This window comes from Gymnogyps californianus, chromosome 1, assembly GCF_018139145.2.
Source record: "Gymnogyps californianus isolate 813 chromosome 1, ASM1813914v2, whole genome shotgun sequence".
Lineage (NCBI taxonomy): Eukaryota > Metazoa > Chordata > Aves > Accipitriformes > Cathartidae > Gymnogyps > Gymnogyps californianus.
The window spans coordinates 193,869,440-193,892,820 of NC_059471.1; the positions used below are offsets into that span (position 1 = coordinate 193,869,440).

At 39.3% G+C, this 23,381-nt stretch overlaps 2 protein-coding genes across 15 annotated transcripts in view; one reads left to right on the forward strand and one right to left on the reverse strand.

Moving 5' to 3' along the window:
• The window catches only part of WNT16 (Wnt family member 16), an 873,674-nt gene that overhangs the window by 669,232 nt on the left and 181,061 nt on the right, over positions 1-23,381 (forward strand). The window lies entirely within an intron of this gene.
• CADPS2 (calcium dependent secretion activator 2) overlaps positions 1-23,381 on the reverse strand; it is a 327,121-nt gene that overhangs the window by 194,864 nt on the left and 108,876 nt on the right. For 13 of the 14 annotated variants that reach the window (XM_050892956.1, XM_050892948.1, XM_050892951.1 and 10 more), the window contains exon 3: positions 22,637-22,969. In XM_050892956.1, coding sequence (XP_050748913.1) covers positions 22,637-22,969 — 333 coding nt within the window. Of the gene's footprint in view, positions 1-22,636; positions 22,970-23,381 lie in introns of those variants that run through there. The other variant, XM_050893001.1, reaches the window with a different exon arrangement.

The following is a 23,381-nucleotide window of genomic DNA, read 5'->3' on the forward strand; positions in this document are numbered from 1 at the left end:
TCCGCAACACAAAATCCAAAGTCTTTTCACTCTGTGTGACATAATGGTCATTTTTTCTTTATAGCCACTTTTTGCCACACGTAACCAAGCCTGGGCCCCGCTGAGCTGACAGGTTATTTGTGGATGCCCGTGTGAGGTAACCTGCAGGGTCCACCCCGCTTACTGTCTGACAGCCAAGGCAAAAACTGTCAACATGCACCAAATGGAATAAAGGGCTTGGATTTAAAGTGTTGTGATAATATAATGCTGAAAAAAATGGATTTCTGGAAGTAATGAATGCCATCCAGCAGCAAGGCTGGAAGGGAAAGCAAAGGCCAGAGAAGTCCGAGTGCTCAATTTTGGTTGTCAATCAAGTAAGCAGCAAGCAGGCAGTAGGTGTAGCAGATGCAAATACCGATGTATTTCAGACCGTTGTCCTTGCTACTCTTATCTCTTGACTCTAAAAAAAGGAGTTTTGCTTCAGACAGACCTGCTGCTTCTAAGACCCGCAGGATTTGTTCCCGTTCTTATCTTTACACAGACGGAGTTGCTCTAAAGGAACAGACTGGGAAGAGATTAAAGGTGTCTGCAGCATTAAGGAGCCGCCATGTGCTGAACACAAACAGCCTGCGGAGATTCCCAAAGTTTCCCAAGCTTGTGAACCAAGCTTAGCAGCTAAATATGTAAAAGTAGAAGGATCAACAACTTCCAAGTCAGGCCAAAAACAGAGCGCCCAACTCCAGTCTACGACAGCAGACGCTTTTGGACATGAATTCAACAGGACTTAACTTCTGAAGAACAAAATTGTGACAGAAGTAATTGCTTCCACTTCCTATAGGAGGGAAAAACCAGATTTGATTAAAGGGCAGGATGTATGAAGCCTTCTGAATGGCTTCTACTCGACCTTTTCATAAACCTTCTGCCTCCTGTTTCACAGCAAGGAAAACATAGCTGTAAAAGGAAAATGTAGTCACTCTATTTCAGAGGAGGCCATGCCATTTAGCTTCAATTTTAAAATCTTTTATCTTCCTTGTGTATAGATTATACAGAGGATTAATTCAGATTCATAAAACAGATTAATAAAATGATATTTAAAACCTCTCTCATGTTCTCTGCACCCTGCAAAGTCCCTATCATGTATCATGCAAACGGCTATGCTGATGGCTGACCCTGCCTATACGATGGTGAATTCCTGCAGATTTCCCACAGAACTCTGCAAAAGACAAACTTTAAAAACTCAGTTCCTAAATCTTCCTCTTCCCAACTTGCTCCTTTTCCCAGTCAACACATACAAACAACAACAAATTGCTAGTTTTGGCAAATAAACTCAGAGATGTGTTTTAGAATATGTGCAACACAGAATCAAAGTGAAACATAAGAGGAAGGATGTCAGAGAGAGAAAATCTGTTAATGATTAAAATAAAGGGGGAAAAAAAGCACCTATTTTTGAAATTATTTCTCTTGTGGAATACCAGTATACATATTTTCAGCTAATTCTAAGTCAAAAGACCAACTCAGCAACCACTGAAAGCATTTCTACTTTCAATTTGTCTGCAGCAAGCAGACTTACAAAAGCTAACAGGTCCAAAGCCCGTATGACATGTTCAAACAACTTTTCACAATGCACCATCAGGCCTCACAGCCTTTTCTTATCGATTTTGCTCTAGTAGAGCACAACAAGATTGCCTTTCAGACAATTGACCAAGCTGATCGCTCAGTTTTCCTGCAACACAGTGCCAGCAAAAAGCTCAAACATCAGTTTGAATTAATTTGTTTTAATACAAATGCTTACTGACTGCTATTATTTTCTTTCTCAAATTTTTTTGGGGGGAAGCAGCAGTTGTACAGTAACATAAGTATTGAAATTAGGATGGAGGGGGTATAGATGAACAGAGCAAGCAATTAGCATATCACTTTCTCTGTAGCCAATATTGTTAACAAGTACTAATGCAGATAAAGAACAAGGCCAGTCAACAGTCAAATAATCTACAGTGGCTTCAGTTGGATAAAAAAATAAAATCCAATCAAATCAATGTTTTCAAAAGCTGTGCCTGAGTACCTTCAATAAGTCCATGAGATATAACACCTTACTCAGAGTTTTCTTACAAGCTTTATACAATGCCAGAAGCTCAAAAAATTAATGCACGACCTCAGATAGTGAGAGGTTTTCATCTCTAAAATATTTTTATAAAGTTCTGGAGCTGCTTATGTGATTTCAATGTTCATTTGTATATGTGTGACTGATTAAGGTGGCAGAAGATATAATTTATATTAATTGTTTGCACTCACTAATTATACTGATGATATATTGGTTTGTAAAAAATGGTTATCATAAAAATATTAAAACCAAAACAAACTCTGAAGTCAAGATTACATTAATTAATTCAATGGAATAAAAAAATTTCAAAGTTCTCAAAAACAAAACTGAAAACTATACAATTTTAAAATCTTAGACTTTTTTTTTAATCAACCATTGGATGGACACTTTGGCAGTTTCCAAAATAATCAAAGCTGTGACTTTTGTATGGCATTTCCTCACATTCAAGCTTTGAAAATGTATGAAAAGCAGTTTTGAGAGTTTCAGCATCAGCTGAAAAGTTGTCTCTCACAATTAGATTTCAGTTTATTCAGGGACTACCAATACCAAAAACCCCAGGAAAACCTGCAGTGAGACCTGAAAATAAACAGGAAAGGAAGCACATACAGTATTCAAGCTGATCACAATATATGTAATGGGAATAGTTAAAAATTTGTATTAAGTCCACTCCACTCAAAACTTAACATGAAGTACACGTACATAGGTCAAACTTTCACTGTACTTGGCCAACACTGTAAGTGGTAAGACATTTGAAGAATTAAATACACACCATGTATTAATGAGAAAATCTCTAGCAAGTAAGTTTCTTTTACACTGCGATGTGCAGATGTACAATGCAACTTTATTCAACGACTGTTTCCCTAGCAATCTTCTTTCATATTTGACTGCTATTAACCTTTTAGAGAAACTGTAACAAGTCAAATGCCTTTTATTAACAGCTAACTTGATTAAATTCACCAGACAACCTTAGCCAAAATGATATGTCCCAAATGGCAGAGAATATTCCAATCTTTAAAAAGAGCTTCAAAGGATTCTTCAAATGCAACATATATCTTCTATTTAATATTATCTTTACTGAACAAAATCGAAAAAGAAATTAATGGTTCAAAATTTGGTCTAGCCCAAATTAAAATGTAGTCTTCAACATTTTATTGCATATTTTCATCTACTGACTTGAACTGATATTTTGTGAACAGGACACTTGGAAAAGTAACGCAAATGTCTTTGCACAACGAAGAACGAGTTTTTTGTTTGTGTATTTGAACAGACCCCAGCACTCTTTTCATTTACAGGAGCTGAGGAGAGAGTATGGCTTCCCAACCAGGATTTTCACTAATTTATATGCATGATCTTTTCCACAACACACTGTCATATCATTGCTCTGCATTCATTGCCCAAATGAAACATTTTTTCCATTTTATTTTATATCACAGAACTGAAATTAAAATTGGTATTCTGCTAATCTAAATTCCATAAATTCCAAGACTTAAGAGATCTGTTTCTCTTCTTGGCTAAATCTTGACATGTGCTATGTAAATAAATAAATAAAATTCAATAATGCATGCAAATCACCTTTTTGCCTAGGTATTTCAATTATAACATTTGAAGCAAGTCTGCTAAGCCCTTGTATTTACAGAGGAAATCACTCTACCTCAATACCGAGTCTGCTAATAGTTTTTCCTCTGATTTAATGCAAAGATAAAAGTTGAAGCTTTATTTGGTTCACAGAGGCTGTTAATTATGTGTGGTGGGTTGACCCTGGCTGGATGCCAGGTGCCCACCAAAGCCGCTCTATCACTCCCCCTCCTCAACTGGACAGGGGAGAGAAAATAAAACGAAAGGCTCGTGGGTCGAGATAAGGACAGGGAGATCACTCAGCAATTACCGTCACAGGCAAAACAGACTCAACTTGGGGAAAAATTAGTTTAATTTATTACTAGTTAAATCAGAGCAGGATAATGAGAAATAAAACCAAATCTTAAAACACCTTCCCCTCAGCCCTCCCTTCTTTCCAGGCTTAACTTTACTCCTGATTCTCTCTACCTCCTTCCCCCTGAGCGGCACAGGGGACGGGGAATGGGGGTTTGGGTCAGTTCATCACACGTTGTTTCTGCCGCTCCTTCCTCCTCAGGGGGAGGACTCCTCACACTCTTCCCCTGCTCCAGTGTGGGGTCCCTCCCACGGGAGACAGTCCTTCATGAACTTCTCCAACAGGAGTCCTTCCCACAGGCTACAGTTCTTCATGAAGTGCTCCAGCATGGGTCCCTTCCACAGGGTGCAGTCCTTCAGGAACAGACTGCTCCAGCGTGGGTCCCCCACGGGGTCACAAGTCCTGCCAGCAAACCTGCTTCAGCATGGGCTCCTCTCTCCATGGGGCCACGGGTCCGCAGGTCCTGCAAGGAGCCTGCTCCAGCGCGGGCTTCCCACGGGGTCGCAGCCTCCTTTGGGCATCCACCTGCTCCCGTGTGGGTCCTCCATGGGCTGCAGGTGGATATCTGCTCCGCCATGGACCTCCATGGGCTGCAGGGGGACAGCCTGCCTCACCATGGTCTTCACCACGGGCTGCAGGGGAATCTCTGCTCCGGTGCCTGGAGCACCTCCTCCCCCTCCTTCTTCACCGGCCTTGGTGTCTGCGGAGTTGTTCTCTCACATCTTCTCACTCCTCTCTCTTGCTGCAACTGCAACTCCCCTGTAACTTCTTTTCCCTTTCTTAAATATGCTATCCCAGAGGCGCTACCACTGTTGCTGATTGACTCGGCCTTGGCCAGCGGCGGGTCCGTCCTGGAACCCACTGCATTAACTTTATTGGACATAGGGGAAGCTTCTAGCAGCTTCTCACAGAAGCCACCCCTGTAGCCCCCCTGCTACCAAAACCTTGCCACACAAACCCAATACATTATGCAATGTGAAAAAGATACACTGACCTAGACAGAAATATTTTAAATATTCATCTACGCACAGCAGTCTGTTTAGGCATCAAGGAGAGAAAAATCAGACAGCAGGTACTTAGACAGTTAATGATTTGTCTTCAGCTAGCATTCCTTGGATTGTATTTTCATTATAGTAGTTCTCTGTAAGTATTACAGACTCTTTACATAGCCTTGGAATCATTATATTACTTGGTCCTGACTACCAGCAGATTCTGAAAGGGAAAAACCCAATAAAAATAAAATAAAAAAACCCCTCCAACATTAGAAAACCCCAGAATTTTATTTTATTTTATTCACTACTTAAATGGCTTTTCTGTTCATATCGTTTTTGATACACTGTCACAAGCTTGTCCATAAATGCCATGATTCTGGTACTCTTCTGACTTTCTCCACAGTGAAGAGAATCAAGTAAAGACATATCAGTTTTATGAATTGTATAAACATGGACATATATATACACTATTTGGAATATTCACCAAGAACAGTTTCACTACATTGATGCCCTTTTCTTCAACAACAGGCTCTTCAATCTTGCTTAGTTTCCTTGAACATTCACTTCAAATTGTTTTTGTAGTAGAGGCTCTATTCTATAAAGCTGAGCCCCAAAATTGCAAACCATGCCTCCTCCAATAATGTTTTGGTTTTAGCTGTAGCCCCAATTGCCTTCATAACTCAACTACAACTCCCTTGTTACACAAATGGTTGCCCCTACTCAAATAGATACGAAAGTGGGAAGCTTAAGTATCCCTCTAGTTGTACATCTCCAATGGCCACTGTGGACAGAGAAAATAATATACATGTAACCCTTTGCAGGATTCTTGCTTGTTTGCTGTCAGAGTGGTTCATATCCCACAGCACTTATTCTGACGCATGCTTAAAAGTAATATGGCTGTTGCTTTCATGAGCACTATATTCATGCACTTTCCACTAGGTAAACTATCAAGATTTAAATAATAAAAGCAATTCAATTAGTTTATCCTATTTGTACCTATATTGCATTTATAAATTGTTCAAAAAAATCGTCCAAGAAGAATCTATTTAAGTTCAATGCAAGCCAAGAGCCTTGGCTTTCCCAAGTAAACAATGTGTAGAGATGCAATAAAACCTGCATAAAAGAAGACTGATTATTTGTTTTAAAGCTTAAAAGCATCTACAGACAGCTGAAAGAAACTGAGGCTCGGAAACTGATAGAACATCTAGTTTACAGAAGCCATTTCACTTCTATAAATCAGTTCTATAAGAAGAAGTAAAAAAAGAATTATAAATTGTGCTTTATTCTAAATTGCTCACTTTACAAACTACTGGTTTACATCTTTTTTGGCATTTTGACCAATCTCATAAAATTATGCTATTCTTCAAACAATAAAATATGTACTTATACATATGTATAATTCCTGTTTCATCCCCCAAATTTTAAAGGAAATACCTTCTTATTTTCTCTCTGGATTATACAATCATCTTGCATGCAACAGACATAAGAAACACCCTGTTAGAGCAGACAAAAAGTCCATACAGCCCAGAATTGTGGGTGTGACAGTGACAGCAGAGGTTATTTAGGTAAAATGCTGAAGCCTGGTTGTTCTCCAAAGTGCATTACTCCTCAGTGGAGCCTGAGGAAGTGTGAGGGATGTTATAAGGTACCTCCAGGCCTAGTCCTATTAGCATCAATTTATGGACCTGTTCTCCAGGAACTTGCCCAAACTTTTTTGAATCTCCTGCTGCTGTCTGCCCTCATCGCTCCCCATGACAAAGTGTTCTGGAAGTTCTCCAAAAGCCAGATAAGGAAGCGTTGCCTCCATTTTAAATCTCCTACAAACTTCCTTGAGTGTCCCAGTTTCTAGTGGTGTGGTATTTGGCGAGTGAAGGTACACATTCACCTTGGCCACTACCTTCATAACATACCTCAACCATACTCGTCCCCATCAACCTTCTCATCTCCAGACTGAAGAGCTTCAGCCCTTTCAGTCCCTCCTGGAAAAGCAGCTGTTTCATGATTTTCAATGCCACCCTCTAGTCCTCATTGACCTCCCCTATATCCCTGAGATGGGGAGACCAAAGCTGCACACAATACTCAACGTATGGGCATAAGAAGGTTACATACAGCAGGAAAATGATGCTACTGTTGCACACAGAACTAATGATTTCACCACAGGGAACCCAAAGTGTCTTTCTCGAGCTGTAACTGCCCATGCTCAGTTCAGCATCCTGTGGGTGTGCGCTAGTTTATTTCTCCTCTGATGTATTACCTTACATTTAGCTATATTAGAGCTTAACTGACACGCTTTTGCCCATACAGTTTTGTGAGGTCCTTCTGGAGTTCCCTGCAACTAGAGCAACATTAGAGTACCCAAAACAGTTTAGTATCATCTGTAAACTCGGACATTTCCCTTACACTACTTTCTCCAGGACACTCATGAAGATGTTGAATAAAGATGCAACACTTCTCCTAAATAGAGTGAATCAGATAGAAACTGCTCGCTAGGAACCAATCAAAAGGAAAACAAAAGAAACCTTCCCCCCAAACCTCCTTCTAAAATATCAAGACTGCACCATAAAAACAACACCATCAGGACTTGGATATTTACTACAGAACTTGTCATTCAGAAAAAAGTGTCATGGGCTGATGACGAGTCAGCCCACTGGCTGTTTAAGAACAGCACTGTTTTTAAATCAACAAGTATTAACATTAAACTCCAGAATTAGATGTGACTAGAATCACATTAGGATCCACATGAGTGGCTCAGTAGTGGATTACAGAAGAGAAAAAAAAATGTTAGCACGGATCAAAAGTGTCACTATAAGCAATGGAATTTTCTGTCTCTCATTCTCTTGGCATTTGTGATGATTGCACAGATCAATAGGCAAAACCCATGTTTGCCCTTCTTACTGGTTGAGGCTACAATATCTGACCACCTCTGCTGGACAGGATGAAAACCTGAGGAAAGCATGTTGTGCTGAGACAGAAGGAAGGAGAATGGCAGGCTCTCACTATTTACAGATGTAATCACTCTAAATATTAAGAAGTGAAGGATGTGGACGCAAAGCATCATTTTTTATCAACAAGAATGGAAAAATTAAGATCTGTAATATGTCATACTGTAAACATATTTTATCTAACTGTATCTTGGTTTTCGCATCCACATATTGGAGTTCAGGGATGCTGTCAAGACAGACTCTACACACTCATCACAGCGCTTTCTTCCACACCGTAAAAGTCAAAACTCTTCAGTTGTTGCTAACTATGAAAATGCCTTCCACTCCAACTTTGCCACCACAAAATTATGAATATCCACACACAGAACAGTTTAACTTTTATTTATTTTCCACTCAAGCCTTTGTCTTGTTATTTGTATGGGTGTTCTTCCTACAGCCAGGCAGTGCAAAAAACTTCAGAGCTATGCATAGAGCCTCTTTTACCATCCAAATAAAGTATCTTTTAAGTCAGAAATGTAGGGTCCCTAGCTAATCAATGGAGAGACAGAGAACCCTCCAGAGAGTTATTAAAAGCACTTAAGCAGTTATCTACACGCCTACCATAAATACTGTGGAAGTCCCAACTGCACTGGTAATCTCTGGTGAGTAAGAAGATCAAAGAAATGGGTGTTCTTATTCTCTCTCTCACCTTCCCCCGGACCCTGCTGAAATAGATATTGGCTGTCTCCTTCAATACAAGTTGCTTTCAGGTTCTATCTAGGGAATACCCTCCCACATCCACCCTAACCAGGAAGTGATGGGCCTTAAATGAGCTGTGACTCATGTCCTGATCCTCCGTAGAAAAAGTCTTCCACCCTCCCCCTCTCCCACTCCCTGCACAGAGATTACCATATCCAAGACAACCCAAAGATTAGCATGCAAACCTTGTTGGTATATGCATATTTACGTCTTAAATGGGCTCACAGTGTTTTATATTTTCCTGAAGTTATCCTTGCTTCAGAAGGAAATCCCCTCTCCTTTTGCTTACCCTCCTCACTCTCCAAAAATATCATGCAGAATGTTTTCTTGCCTGATTAATCACTGATTTTCTTTGGAGTGTTGAAACCAAAGGGAATATATGCAATTAAGGCAATAAATGTTAATGAGCATTGCATTAAGTAAGCAAAAGCACCTTGAATGTCATGTCAGTATTTTTTCCCAAATAATTACATGTGGCTCACTTAACCAGATAGAAAACTTAAAATTCAGGCTCACAACTCACAATTGAAGCACTGATTTATCCCAGATTTTCCAAAAACTATATATGATGTTGCTTTCAAAATGCACCATGAAAAAAACAAAACAGACCAAAACAGCCACATATAAACAGTTCTTATTTCAAATAGGCACGATGTTTCTATTTAGTTGAAAGTCTGCATTTGTATTTAAACATATACAATATCTGAGCATATTAATATTTTTTAAAAAACAGCTAATAATTTCTTCATGAAAAACTATTTAAGAAAATCAGGGGATAGAAAGAAATATTGTTGAAGTTTTTTGTAAATACCATGTGGAGAAGCTAGAAGATGACAGAAATTGAATCCCATTTTCTCCCTTTCTGTTCAATTCTGTAGCACCAGCTGGAGAATGTTCTGTATTGCTACCTTCTTCTAGAAGTCAGTGGTATTAGTGATGTGTACATACCTATCCATAAAACTAAAAATCCCAAATAGTTGAATAAGGACTAAAAAATAGATTTAATCCAGAGGTTAATGTATAAGAAGGCAAGCTTCATCTACAGATTTGTGTTGCACCACGAAAAATTGACTTCCATATCTATGAAGGTTCTAACGTTCCGAGTGAGGTCCAAAAGAAAACAGATTATAGATCTTCAGTCTATATTCTGCTTACTTAATGATCAGGAAAAAAGACCTTAACAAGGAAGATGAAAAAATATTGCTTAAGGGCATGCAGCTAGTATATCCTTAACATTGGGAACTTTTTTTTTTGGTGATGCAAGAAAAGAGCCAACATCTGTCTTCCATGACAATCAACTGTTACTCTTCTGAAAGAGTAATATAATCAGAAATTTCCAATGTTTGCAAACAACTTCACTGGTAACATATAGCTTAGAAAACAGGTCAGAGAATACCTCGTAGATCAGTTATCCCAAAAGAAGGACCAACTCTATTTAGCCCAGCCTAGAAACATATTTCTCCAACTTACTTAAAAACCCCTCTAGTCATCACCTCCATATTCTCTCTAAGCCAACTCTAGTTAAATGTTAGCCCAGTATTTAAGAAGCTTCATACAGAGTTCAACTGACCAGGAAGGAAGGGTCTGCTTGATAGTACTCTCTAGGTTCCATTGCTTGGCTAGATCCCAACTGACTATAACAAGGCTTTGATACCTAGCAAAAATATGAATAGTAATATTTAGGTGTTTGCATCAAGAACTGCGTACCACTGTCAGCACCTCTTATCAACATTCTCTTAATTTTTAATCTAAGTACAAGACACAGCACTATAGAAACATTGGTTTGATAAGCAATTTTGAGGTTATCAAGTCCAGCCTCCTGCTTGACAACAGTAGATGAGTCAGCTGTGGCTATATCAAGCCAAGTTCTGAAACCTCCAAGATGGACATTCCACAACTTCTCTGGCTGACTTGTTCCTTTGCTCTACTACCTTCATACTTAAGTTTTCCTCTAATGATAATTCTGAATATCCTAAGTCACAGCTTGTGACAGTTAACTCTTGTTATACCATCTGCTACTACACAGTAATAGTGCCGCCATCTTTGTCTTTGAAACTTCCCTCCAAGTTACTTGCGGTAGGCTGCTATCAGCCCATCCACTAGACTCCTCTTTGCCAGGCTACGCAAGTCTATCTTCCTCACCACTGCCAGGCGCAGGGGAAGAACAACTCCTTCAATCTCCTACCTATGCTTTTTCTAACATAGCCCAGCATTATCTCATCTATAGTGAAAGGACATTGTTGGCTCTTATTCAACCTGGCATCCATTCTGCAAACGACCCCCCCCTCCCGCCCCCACCCCATCCTTTTCAGCAGAGCTGCAACTCAACCACTTGGTTCCTAGTCCATAATCATGCCCAGGGTTACCTTGCACAAGGTGCAAAACTTTCCACTTCTTCTTGATGAACTTCATGGGGTTTCTGTCAGCTTAATGCTCAAGATCACCCTTAACCATTCAGCATGTCAGCTGCACCACCCTCCCCTTCAGTTTCGTACTGTCCACAAATTTGCTGAAGATAGATTTTGTCTCATCATCCAAGCTGTCAATAAAAATACTGAACGATACTGAACTCTTGAACACTGTGGTCCCAGCTACCAACTGGGCTTTTAAACCACTGCCTACCACCCTTTCAGCATTGTGACCTAGACAATTTTCAAGCCCTCTAATAGTCAACTTGTCCAGACCATACTTCCTCAACTTACAAATGTGAATGGCGTGGAAGATGATGTCAAAAGTCCTACTGAAGTCAAGGCGCATTACCATTAATTGCTCTCCTTATTCACATAGTCATTTCATGAAAGTAAGCAGTCAGGTTGGTCAGGCATGATTTGCTCTTGGTATCCATGTAAACTAATAATGATTACCTTTACACATGTGAAAATGGATTGCAAGAGGTTGTGCTCCACAGTCTTTCCAGGGAGTAAGGTAATGCCTGTAATTCTCAAACATTCTGTACAACAGGATGGTTGGTTCCTGAGCTCTTAGTATGTTTTCTTAAGAAATCAGTGAACTCTTGGGCTCTCCTTTTTCCCACATTGCAGTTTCTGAAGGGTCTCTGCATAGCAATTCTTTAAATTACAAGTAAGCTCACAGCTTACCTTCTCAGCCTCCTCCAACTCCTGAACTGTCTACTGGTGATTTCTGCAGCCCAGCTGCTACCTGTGGTCACATTCACCCCCAACTCTTCCCTATTTGTGAGCAGCAGGTCAAATAGAACACTAATCCCAACTGCTCCTTTTGCATTTGTGTTCAGAAATTGTCACCAACACAGTCTAGAAACTTCCTCAATTGCTCGCACAATGCCATGTTAACCTCCCAGCAAATTGGTGGCAGGCGTCTGAAATCCACCATGAGGATCAACGCCTGCTATTGGGAGACTTCCTTTAATTGTTAATAGCCTTATCTTCTTGGTCAGGTGGTCTGTAACTGACCCCCACCACAACATTACCAATATTACTTTCCCTTCTGATCTTGACCCAGAGACCGGACTTCTTGTTTGTTGCCTGGATAGTGTAGACACTATCGTGTAGGCATTAGTGTAGACACATTTATGAACACTCCCCTTTCTGAGAGGGAACATTATCATCTCCCTTGTAGCCTTCTACCATACGTATCTTCTCCACATGCATTGCTTTCTCTTTTAACCCTGAGATTAGCTCCCTATCTTCTAACAAACCTAGTTTAAAATCCTCCATGTTAGGTTAGCAATCCTGTCCACAAACACGTCCATGCTTTCTTGTCAGGTTCATTCTATCACTTCTTACTAGTTCTTCTCAAAACAAGGTGCCACAACCAAAGGTCAAGGCCACACTGATTACATCAATTATGCAGGTTGGATGTGTCACCCTGGGCCATCTTTGCTCTCAGAGTCTTACAGTCACCTTTGATCTCCTCAAGGTCACGTCACTGGTGCTCACATAGACAAGCAGCAAGGGGCAGTAGCTGGAAGCCTAGATGGGCCTCAGGAATCTCTCTGCAACGTCACAGATCCAGGCTAGAAGCAACTAAAAAGGTCTGGCCAGCAGATGGGTGCCTTTGTCCTGGACAGGGTGGAGTCACCAAACTCTTAACACTTGTTGCTTCGTCTTCTTGCTGGTCCCAGTCCCATGACCTGAGGTGTTCAACATGCATTCTTCCCACAACAGGACTCATTCATCCTCCTCTGCTGCCAGGGTCCTGAACCAGTTTTCTAGACGAACAGTTGCAGAAAGAAAGGGAGCCATTCTCCTGCTGCTAGAAGTTACAAGCTTCCAGCTTCCATCTTCCTGGAAACATGGGAACGGAAGGAAACTACTAACATTAAACAGGTGGGAAAACACCAGCTACAGAAAGTCTGCTATCCATCTGTAAAATATAATTGCTCCAGTATGGTAAAATTGGAATACTGGTCAGATAAGTTTTCCTATGGAGGGATAGGTGTTTTAGGCAAGATCCTGCTGTCTCCAGTCTCCTGAGGAAAGACACAGTACAGGGAGAAGACTGTGCCAGATTGATTGGAGCATGATTTTACAGTGCTTCTAGGAATAAAAAAAAACTACTGCAGAAATTGTGTGCACTTTTGGAGGCTCTCTCAGGCATGGCTCAGTATTATATTCCCTCATTTACGGGCAGTCCTAGTGTTCCCACATTAGAAAAGCTTGGCACTGCATGACCAGTTAGGAAAATAGTTTATTCAGAGGTGATGGAAGGATTGACTCTTCCCTTACTTCATCTGCAAAGGGCTATTTCTTCTGCCATAGCCCCAGAGTGCTTACCATACAATGGCTCCTTTCAACAGCAGCTAGAAGTCAACATTTCTACTAAATAAGTAGCCTGAACTTTATTTCAGATTTTTCCTTTTTATAGTTAAAATGCCTGGAAGTCAATTTATTTATCTGTTATCTCAAAAAACAGATTCCCATAGAGGACACAAAGTACAGATGAATTCTATTTTTACTCTCCTCTTACTCTTCCCCTTCCCTGTAGGCTGTAAACTTTTAGACTGAGGGTTGCAATTATTTTTTCTTCTCTCTACTCATGTTACCAAAAAAGGATTATTTCAGTTGGCCTGAGAATTTTTCATGCCTGTAGCAGAAAACTAAAATGAAGATAATCTACCTACATATAGAAGACCTATAGAAACAGGCACTTTCTTGTAAACATGTTGGAAGTTTGAAATGATGAACATCTAATCACAAAGCAGACAGCCTCAGCATTGACACCAGACTGAATGTGGATGATATGAACAACTATCTCTGAGTCTTGTAATATAAAATATGGGAATAAATGACAGGCCAAGGAGCATCTCCCTGCATGATGACTCTTCTGGTGAGAATCAATCCTGTTTTAGGGTGAGAGGGTGTCTGGGGTGGACAGCCTGGAAGATTAGAGATCAAGAGATTAGATCCTAGAGATTAGGACAGCCTCAGCAGAGGAGACAGCTGAAAAGGTGACCTGAGAGTTCTCTCATGTTTAGGACAGCCACAAAAACACCTTCCTAGAGGATAAAAAAATAAACACACAAATTATAGCATATTCAAAGAGAGCTGCAGATCTCTCAGCCCTTTTACATACACAATTACCCTTGCATGGGACAGTCTATCCTCTATTACGGCTGTGCTTTGATATTTCTGTTTAAAATATGTATCTACCATATATATTAGCCAGCTCATTTCCAAATTTACCTGCATCTTTCCCTTTGGAGTGACTGGGGTGCGGGAACCTTGTCCAGGCAGCCAGTTGCAAAGAAACTTCCTCTCAAGAAGGGAGAACTAAGAGGGTTCTCCCTTAAAAATTTCAAAAATGGGGGAAAAAAGCAGCTGAGCTTCAGAACAAGACATTCAGTACCAGTGAGGGAGAGGGATACGGAAACATAGGCTCATTCTTTTCCTGTGGCTCTTTCAGCTGCTTCTGCTGGCTTCACACTGGCTGCTGAAGACACCTCGGGATGAAAAACCGTGCAGAGGAACAAACCTAAATAATCAAATTGATCCTTGGGATAGAAGTGACTGTTCTAAGCAAAACTGCTTTACTTTGAATTGATAAAGAGGGAATACAGAATACTACCATGTCTTAAGCAGAACAGGTGACAAGTTCATGCTAAGGGTCATTAACTTACTCAGCTTGCTCACAAGCATTCACTCAAATGCACATATAAGCTAGTAATCAGACACATTAATAAACTTAATCATTACTCTGGAAATGTGGCTGTAAAAATTATTTGTTTTGTATTTATTTACCTGAAGACACAGAATCTCTCCTTAAAAACAAAACAATAAAAAAAAAAATTAATACAACAGCCTTTGGGAGAAAAGATTTATTTTTATTGCTTAATACCAAAGTAGAGGAACTTTATCCTCAGCTGGTAATATTAAACATGATGAGTCAAATGCACTGGTGATGCTAATATAAGTGCAAGTTAAATGCTGGATATATTTGGCTTTGAGTGTTGAGGCAGCTTAACTCCCTTGGATCTGGAACTCAAGAGAATGTCAAAATAGCATTAATTACTTCATGAAGGCTCCAAAAGAATATTTTAGGGGAAGAAACACAGGGAAAGGTAAAAAATAGAAGAAGCTTAAAAGGATCTGCTTTAACAAAGCCAAAACCAACTTCCTTATTTATGCTACGATGCCCATTCTGCTGCTGTTTTCCTGCACTCACTGAATGCCAAAGAGAGTCTCAGAAAACAAAACAGCTTGAAAGAAAGATCTGTAGCCAAAATCCCAACGCTGATGATTTCAATCCTCAGAGGATGCACAAGACAGAGCAGGGGAGATGGGTAATTCTCGGCTTCTCTCTGCTGATTCTCAGTCAAGGCTGGCTTACCTCTTGTGACAAGAAAGGTGATACACAGGAGAACAGGCCTAGAAGGATGCTAACTTAGAAAACACAAGTAAATCCACTAGTCTATGAGTGCTGGTAGTCTCTCAGGCTACTAGAGACCATACATGTCCAACTCCTTCACGCAGGTGCAAAACAAAACACAAGAACAGAAGCCACATATGCACAAAGAGAGCTCTATGACAGAAAAATCCACACATAAATTGTGTCTTAAAAGTGATTAAAAGTGAAAAACTATCCCTCAATGTTTTTTCTTAACACTTACACTGAACAAGTAAACCTTTGAATATTTTCATGGTTTTCAGATGTCCCACTCAAGTTTTCCTTTCAAATGTAGATGTCAAAGCCAATTTTTCTCACCCAATAGCTGAATGTAAGAAGGATACTGCAACACCCCAAGTACTGAAAATGCATTACCGTTGCCAACGCACCATTTCTCTCTGGTATTTCCTCAGTATTCCTTCAACTACAAACAAAAATATTTCAAAGTACTTCTCCATTATGTAACTTGCAAGGCTTTTAAACGTTGTTCAGAGTCAGATATTTAAACATGCTAAAAAAGTAACTTGCTTCTCTGAGGATGCTTTAATATTCTTTCCATCATTCTTCTGTCATTAGAGTAAATGAGAACAAATTAACACCCTTTGGGGCAATCAGAGACTTTTTTTCCAAAGTAAATTCTGCTATTATAGAAAAAACACTTGTTTACAGGAGCTAAAACTTCCCCCCCCCCATTTAAATACTATCAGTGTCTGTTAACAGAACTGAATCACTTGAGAGTTCCAAGACTTCCTTTTTCATCAGAACTCACGTTATTAAGCTGAAACTCCAAACTGGCCTGACATACACTGTTCAGCTTAGCTCTGGATTTCTCACGGTCTCATTACAGAAGTAATCTTAGGAGGAATATCTGAGGTTGCAGCACTATTTTCCAAAGCACTGAAACTTTTGTCTTGAGCACGACCTCTCCAGATCTCTGGAACAGCAGTAAAAAACAAATGAAGCACCTCAGCAAAAAAAAAAAAAAAAAAAAGATAATTGTTGAAATAACTTCATATTAAACTCCTATGTGCATGTAATCAAGAGTGACATCTCATGAAGAAGAGACAACACCTAAAATCCTGTGAGAAATGACAATTTATTTCTCCATTGAAATATTTGGTTTGAATTATTTTGCTCTCGCTCAAGAACAGACAGCAGCAGATCTTTTTTCCCCTTGAAGAACAGGGAAAAATCAATCAGAAAGCAGATTTTTTTGTGAGGAGGAGGGCATGGGAGAAGATATATTCTTGTATTTACAGGTACTAGAAACCAATAGAGTTGATGTGCGAACAAGCCTGAAGTGTGAACATTTGAACGTTTCAGTTATCAAAGGCATGAAACACTTTTCAGGTTGACAGACACGTATGACAATTTTAAAGCACTGACCTGTTCTGTAAGGAAGCATATCGTTATTGCATCACGACTGTGTGCAGAAATTTTCTAGACTCACATTTATCATATGAAAATGTGGTCAACACCTGAATACTAACTATAACTCTATAGCCTCCCACAGTCCCACAAAATTATTGCTTTTCTTCTCCCAAGAGATCTCCCATACCACTGCAGTCCTTTCTGCCGACTGAGCTTCTCCCCTCACTCCTGCCCTGCCTGCCATCTGCTCTGCAGTCTCTGCAAAACTGCCTTTTATCTAGAGAGCAAATAAACCCTGCCCCATGCTGGGGGCGTGCATTGGCTACCCAGCAGTAACCTCCTACCAGATAAGGCCTGAAGGTAGCACATCTCCCATATAAAGCAGGCGATCAGCACAAGGTATCTTTTTTTTTTTTTTTTTTTTTTTTAAACAGAGGAGTAGGAATATCTTGGGCCAGGTAAAAGCACATTTTCAGCCCAGACGGATGTTTAAGACATCAGTGGATGTTATCTAACACCGGATGCTACCTCAAAAATACAGCAATGGACCTTGCCAACATTTTTCAGAGGTTACTTTGTTGTATCAGGTATAATTTATCATGAAATAAGTAATGACAGTCATTGGTGACCGTCGGAAAGACACTGGCTTAGCTGAAGCCCTGGTCACATTACAACATCTCATGGAGCCAGTATCTTTTCTTTTTACTAAAAAGACTCAGATATGCATATTGCATAACAGTATGTGTTCTATAATGTACAGCCCAAATCAATTTTTTTTTCCTGTGCCTTGCCTCAACTTAAAGAATTAATGAAACTGTTTAAGTTTTGGTCTATATACTAAAGGGAATCTTAACACTTGGTTAATTACTTCAAGAAGAAGATTATTAACTCTACACTGAAACTTTCTGTACAAAGATATCATTATTCTTTGTGCTTCATAAAGTTGCATTTGTCCCTATAGCTTATATAGGGTATGAAAGTTTCTAAGAAAAATATCCAGAAGTATGGGAAATTCTGTGATCCATGACATAACTGCACTACTTTTCATGATTTTACTGAGGAAAGGATCAGAACTACAAACATTCAAAAGTCATGAAGGCCTTGTTACAAATTAAATTGCCCTTACTTTGACTTATTTCCAAAACTGCATAATTAACTGGACTTCAGTGAAGTGCTGGGTGAAAGAGTCCAACTGTATTGAGCACCATAAGCAGACTTCAGTTCATGAGAAATTCTTGACAGAAAATATTCTCATAATCAAAAATACAAAAATTTATTATGGAAGATACAATATAGTCCATCATTCTCAATATTAGACACTTATACAAAGAGTTACATCTTGTAAAAGCTAAAGATAATAAAGGATGTGAACCAGACACAATACAAGGCTTTTAAACAGAAAATTGTATCTTGCAGCAAAGTACCACCTAAAGCTATTTCCAGAAGAATTAGTTTGTGGTTGATTCCCAAAAAGTTGACAGTAGAAGACTTAGAATAATTCTTCTTAAAAACTGTTACATTATTCTTAAATTTATTACCTGTCAGAAAAAAGAATGTGACTTGCAAGAATTCTTTCATTATGAAAATCAGTGTTGTTCTCTCCTTCCCGCACCCAAGACAAGGGGTTTAGATCAGCCAAAAAAGTCAACCTTATAAAGGTACTTTCAAAATAAAATAAACTCTGTGTGGAGTTATGATTTACCTGGTACAGAAATTCTAGTACCGGTGAAGTTGTGTAATAATAGTGCATGACCACACATCAGTTTGAGTTTGACTTTCAGTTTGACTTTCTGCATCAAAGTTATCCTCTACATCAGTGAATAATTAAAAAAAAAAAGAAGAAAGGCTATATCATGATTGATCTCTATAAATCAAAGAAACCGTAACAACAGACTGTGGCCAGGCATCTCAAAAGCAAGTCAAGGAGCTCATTAAGTCCCAGCTAACTGGCAATCATTTCTTTATCATAAAAAATAGCTCAAGGCAACACAACGTAAATAAAAATCAGGTGAAAGTGTTAGCCTTACAAAATTGAATCTTTTAATCACAAAGAGATATAGGTGGTTGGCAGCAGTTTCCGGCCTTGCTCTAAATTGTAAAGTTGAAAACGAGATCATAGAAGAAGTCTTCAACGTCCTAATGTGAACATCCTGTTAATGTTCACTACCTAAGGACAAGCTGAGGCATTTATTATATGTTAAAAGATTGTGACAAAAAGTTATTCTTCAAAGAAAAATGCATAAAACTCTCATAGCTATGTGGACTGTGTTTGACAACGTCAGAGAGCTGCTCTATTACTATTCACTTTATTTTTTATTAAGTTCTTGTGCTGATTGAACAAACACTGTTTCTCACTGCTATCACACAAAGGATGGAGACTGGCAACCTGTGTGGACCCGCAGTAACTCACACCCTACCAGAATTGTCTGATGAATGGCTGCAAGACACCAAGGGTTTAAGACTTGAAGGGAACGCTCCATTTAGAACAGGCTGAGGAGCAAAAGCTGCTGAAAAACCATAAAAAGTTTCTAAATGCAGAGAAAGTCACAAGGAGGAGGCTGGCAGACAATACCTCCTACTGTTACAAATAGCATCCTTGTCTGCTTAGCAGCCCTGTAGGTGCAGGATAATTTACTCTTATCATCGACATTGTAAGACATTTTTCTGTTTCCTGTTTCCAAAGGGCTGGAAGGAACAAGAAAAAGGGGGGAAAGAAAAAGACAGAGTTTTCTGCACAAATTGTAACTGTACAGATTTGCTGTTAAAGGCAGCTGTTTCTCAGAGCTGCAAAATATACAGAATTTCAGATATCTGATTCTCTGCTAGAAGCACAGGCTAGAAGCCAACTCATCAAAACCTCTATCAAAAATACAATTTTAACATCTGTTTGGACTTTCACTTATCTCACTGCTCCCAGACACTACTGATTATCGTTATCTGCAAGTCTCTAGTATTCTAAACAGCAGCGGCAAAGGGAAATCAAAGATTTTCATATAAAGACAGACAGAGGCTTCTAGGGCATAATGGAAACTGCTGGTGCTGACTGAAATCCGAGTCTAACTTCATCTCATCTTCTATAAATACACTGTCAATAGAAAGGAATGAGATACAGCCTAAACTAAAATATTTATTAAAACTATAATGAGAAATAAGGGATTTCGCCAAAGGAGAAAAGACATTATATTATCAGAGACTGGTTGCTGTCTGCAATACACTTCCTGCGTAGGTTATGATTGTTGTCTTTTTCTTTGCAACAGACTTCTCCTCATACCTTTGGTGTATTATGTGCTTGACTGGACCACAGGAACAGGATATGAAATGTATGGTTGGTAGCAACTCTGTCGGAGTACATAGTGAAAGTTTTTGCCTTAGCAAAGTAATCTCCTCCTTGCCTTGGAAAACGAAAATCTTCAGAAAGCTAGAACGCCAAACAAAAAGGGTATAGGCTTGAAGTCTTTCCCTCTCCATTCTTCCCAGCCTGAAATATGTAGGTGCTCCTATATCTGCTCCCAAAGAAGTAAGTCTCCCTTTCTTCCTGTCCTCCAACACTTATATGAATCCAGGGTAAACAATGCGTACTTTGGAGACCTGCACAGGAGATTTTACAACCTTCAGTGCCCAAAATCAGGAAGAGCAAGAGAAGAGTCTTCTCTTAATCCCACTGAGTGATCTTTGCACATATGGGGACGATCAGTCAGTCTTTCTCCCTTCCTACCTACCACAAGATTATTTCCTCTTTAATTTGCAATTCAAAAAATAGAAAAGAAAATCATCCCATGCTCAAAATTCTACCATGGTAGAAGACAAAAATGAGTCACTGCGATGTTTCAGTCTCTCCGTAGGTTATGGACCAAGAACAGACAGAAAATTGTTGATATTTGCCAGCCAGTTTTGTTCCATCAACATTCATACAATTAAGAACCAAAATAAAGAAGCCTTCAAGTATACAAATACAAGAACCTAGTGGACTGTATCATCAGAACCACTTCTAGACTAAGGGAACAATTTTTTTGTTGAATTGTTCAAAGCTCTAGTCATATTTGTTTGTGTTCCTCCAGCACAACGCAGGCTAACAGCAGATTTTGACTGTTCACAGTGACATATAAAGTAAGATTTAGCAATCATCAGACACCAGAGGAGGGAGGAATCCATACAGAATTTCTACTATAAGTAACAGGTTATCTGTTTTTTGGGAAAAAGTAGTTATTTTTCATGTTTTCAGGTATTGGAACAGGTTGCCCAGAGAGTTTGTGCAGTCTACCTCCACTCTTTGAAGTTTTAAGACCTGACTGGTTAAAGCCCTCAGTAACCTGGTCTGTCCTCACAGCTGACCCTGCTTTGAGCTGGAGGTTGGACTGAATGACCTCCTGAGGTCTTTTCCAAACTGAATTATCCCATGTCTCTATGTTCTATTGTATAAAAAACCCCAAATAAGCAGGATTATCCCCCAAGATTTCAGTGGTGCTTCATCTTGTTACCAACCTGCATATCCCAGAGGTTAGCTTCATGATTTACATGTACGTGAATTAAGAGGCAAAAGGAAAAACATGGGGCAAACAGGAAAAAAAGAAGGAAAATTTTCTCTCTCTCTCCATTCAAAACACTGCTCATTCAGAAGTCTCTTTTCACCCTGTCAGTAAACAGCTCACAGTGAAAACAGGAAGCCCTCATATTTGATGCAGAATAAAATATTACACTTCCTCATTATGAAAGTTGGATCTATGACCCTGAGAAGCATTAAACACCACAGATGTTTCAATCATAGAACATTTACATGATTTCATGCCACACTAATCCATAAATGAAGTACGCAACAATGTCCAAGATTCCTCATTTGTTCCCGTATTAAGATGGCCCATAACTACAGGCCAACCTTTAACATAATATATGAAAAACAGCTTAACTGTAGTCTGGTGTACTATTTTATAGACAGTGTAAAAAGCTGTCTGAGCTCAGTTTAAATGCTACATCCACACTGGTCGCTTGTGAGACTTTCAAAAATACCTCGCTTTTTTCAGGTTTTTCCTCCCTAAGTAATTCCTAATTTATAGTTGCATCACTATGAAGACTGGCCAGATAAAATATTTTTACATCCATTACACTACTGATTAGCTAGATTATACATATAAATCCAAATACGATTGCTGAACAGACTGTTTGTCTTGGTCTCAGTAATTTACGGGGAACATCACTTTTATCCAGCAAAACAACAAAGTAAAAATGTGCAAATTAGCTTCATAGATGGTGTTTGAAATGAAGCACATTGAGTTCTAACATACTGACCTTCTAGACACCGGATGTCCAAGAGCATCCTGAATTCAGTCATCTGTCACCTATCTATTTATGGCAGCAAATTTCTTTTACAGATGTACACACGTACACAGAAATGTATGGACATACATACGTAATTTATATGAGGGTATGCAGGTATATAGACCATAGAGCATTCTGCAGAATCACCCAAATCACTGGAGCTGTGACACTGTAAAAGGTCTCAGGAGATCCCTGCAGCGTAAGTATCCTATACTCTGGCACACCCTTTTTCCAAGTGCTCTCTAGCGATCAAATGATGCAAAGATTCTTTTCTGAGGGGTCTCATCTCCTTGGACTGTGGAGATGTACTTAAAACTGAAGGCTTCTACAGACAGGGAGGAAGCACTTGACCTGTTGTCAGCAGGGAGATATTTTGGACACAACAGAACCGAGTGACACCAATACTTACTTGGCAGGCATTATAAATCAACTGGTGTTCCAATTTTTTGATCCCTAGAATCTGCTGAAACATTTCATAAAGCTGTTCCTTGCTCAGAATCAGCTCCGATACAGCACTTAAGGCCATTCTATTCGGCTGTTTGCAAAAGTCCTCTTCTCCCCTGTATATGGCATCATATTTGGCTAGCCAAGAACTTAGCACTGTCTCTTTGCTTAATCCATCGATTTCCGGCAAACTTCGGACTCTCTTTTCTATGTTTTTCTTGAAAACATCTCTAAAGTCATTTGCAGAACATCCTCCACTGTGGACCATTCTTGCAACCCGGTCGCTCTTGAGAAATACCTTTTAAAATAAAAGAAGAGAAAAAAAGAAGAAACAGAAACAGTTAGGCATGGACACAAACACAAAACAATCCCTTATAAAGGGATTACAAGCTAATACTTTGCTTCTATGTAAGATGGCTGTACAAGGAAGAGTTACAGAAGCTAAGTCTGCAATATTTTTCTTAAAGAAACAAGTGACCATGTTGAAAAAGTAAGTTTCTGCATTGAGTAATTACTTAAACTAAGTAGCTTTTAAAGTATTTATGCCTAAATTTACAATAGCTAAGCTAGAATGAAGTTTGAATTAACAGCAGCTAATTTAAAATTTACCTACAAGATTTAATTACTCTTTTCTCCATGAAAACCACAGAAGTCTAAAGTTACTTGCAAGTAACTCATGGATAAGCTACACTGTCCCAAAACTCAGGAGT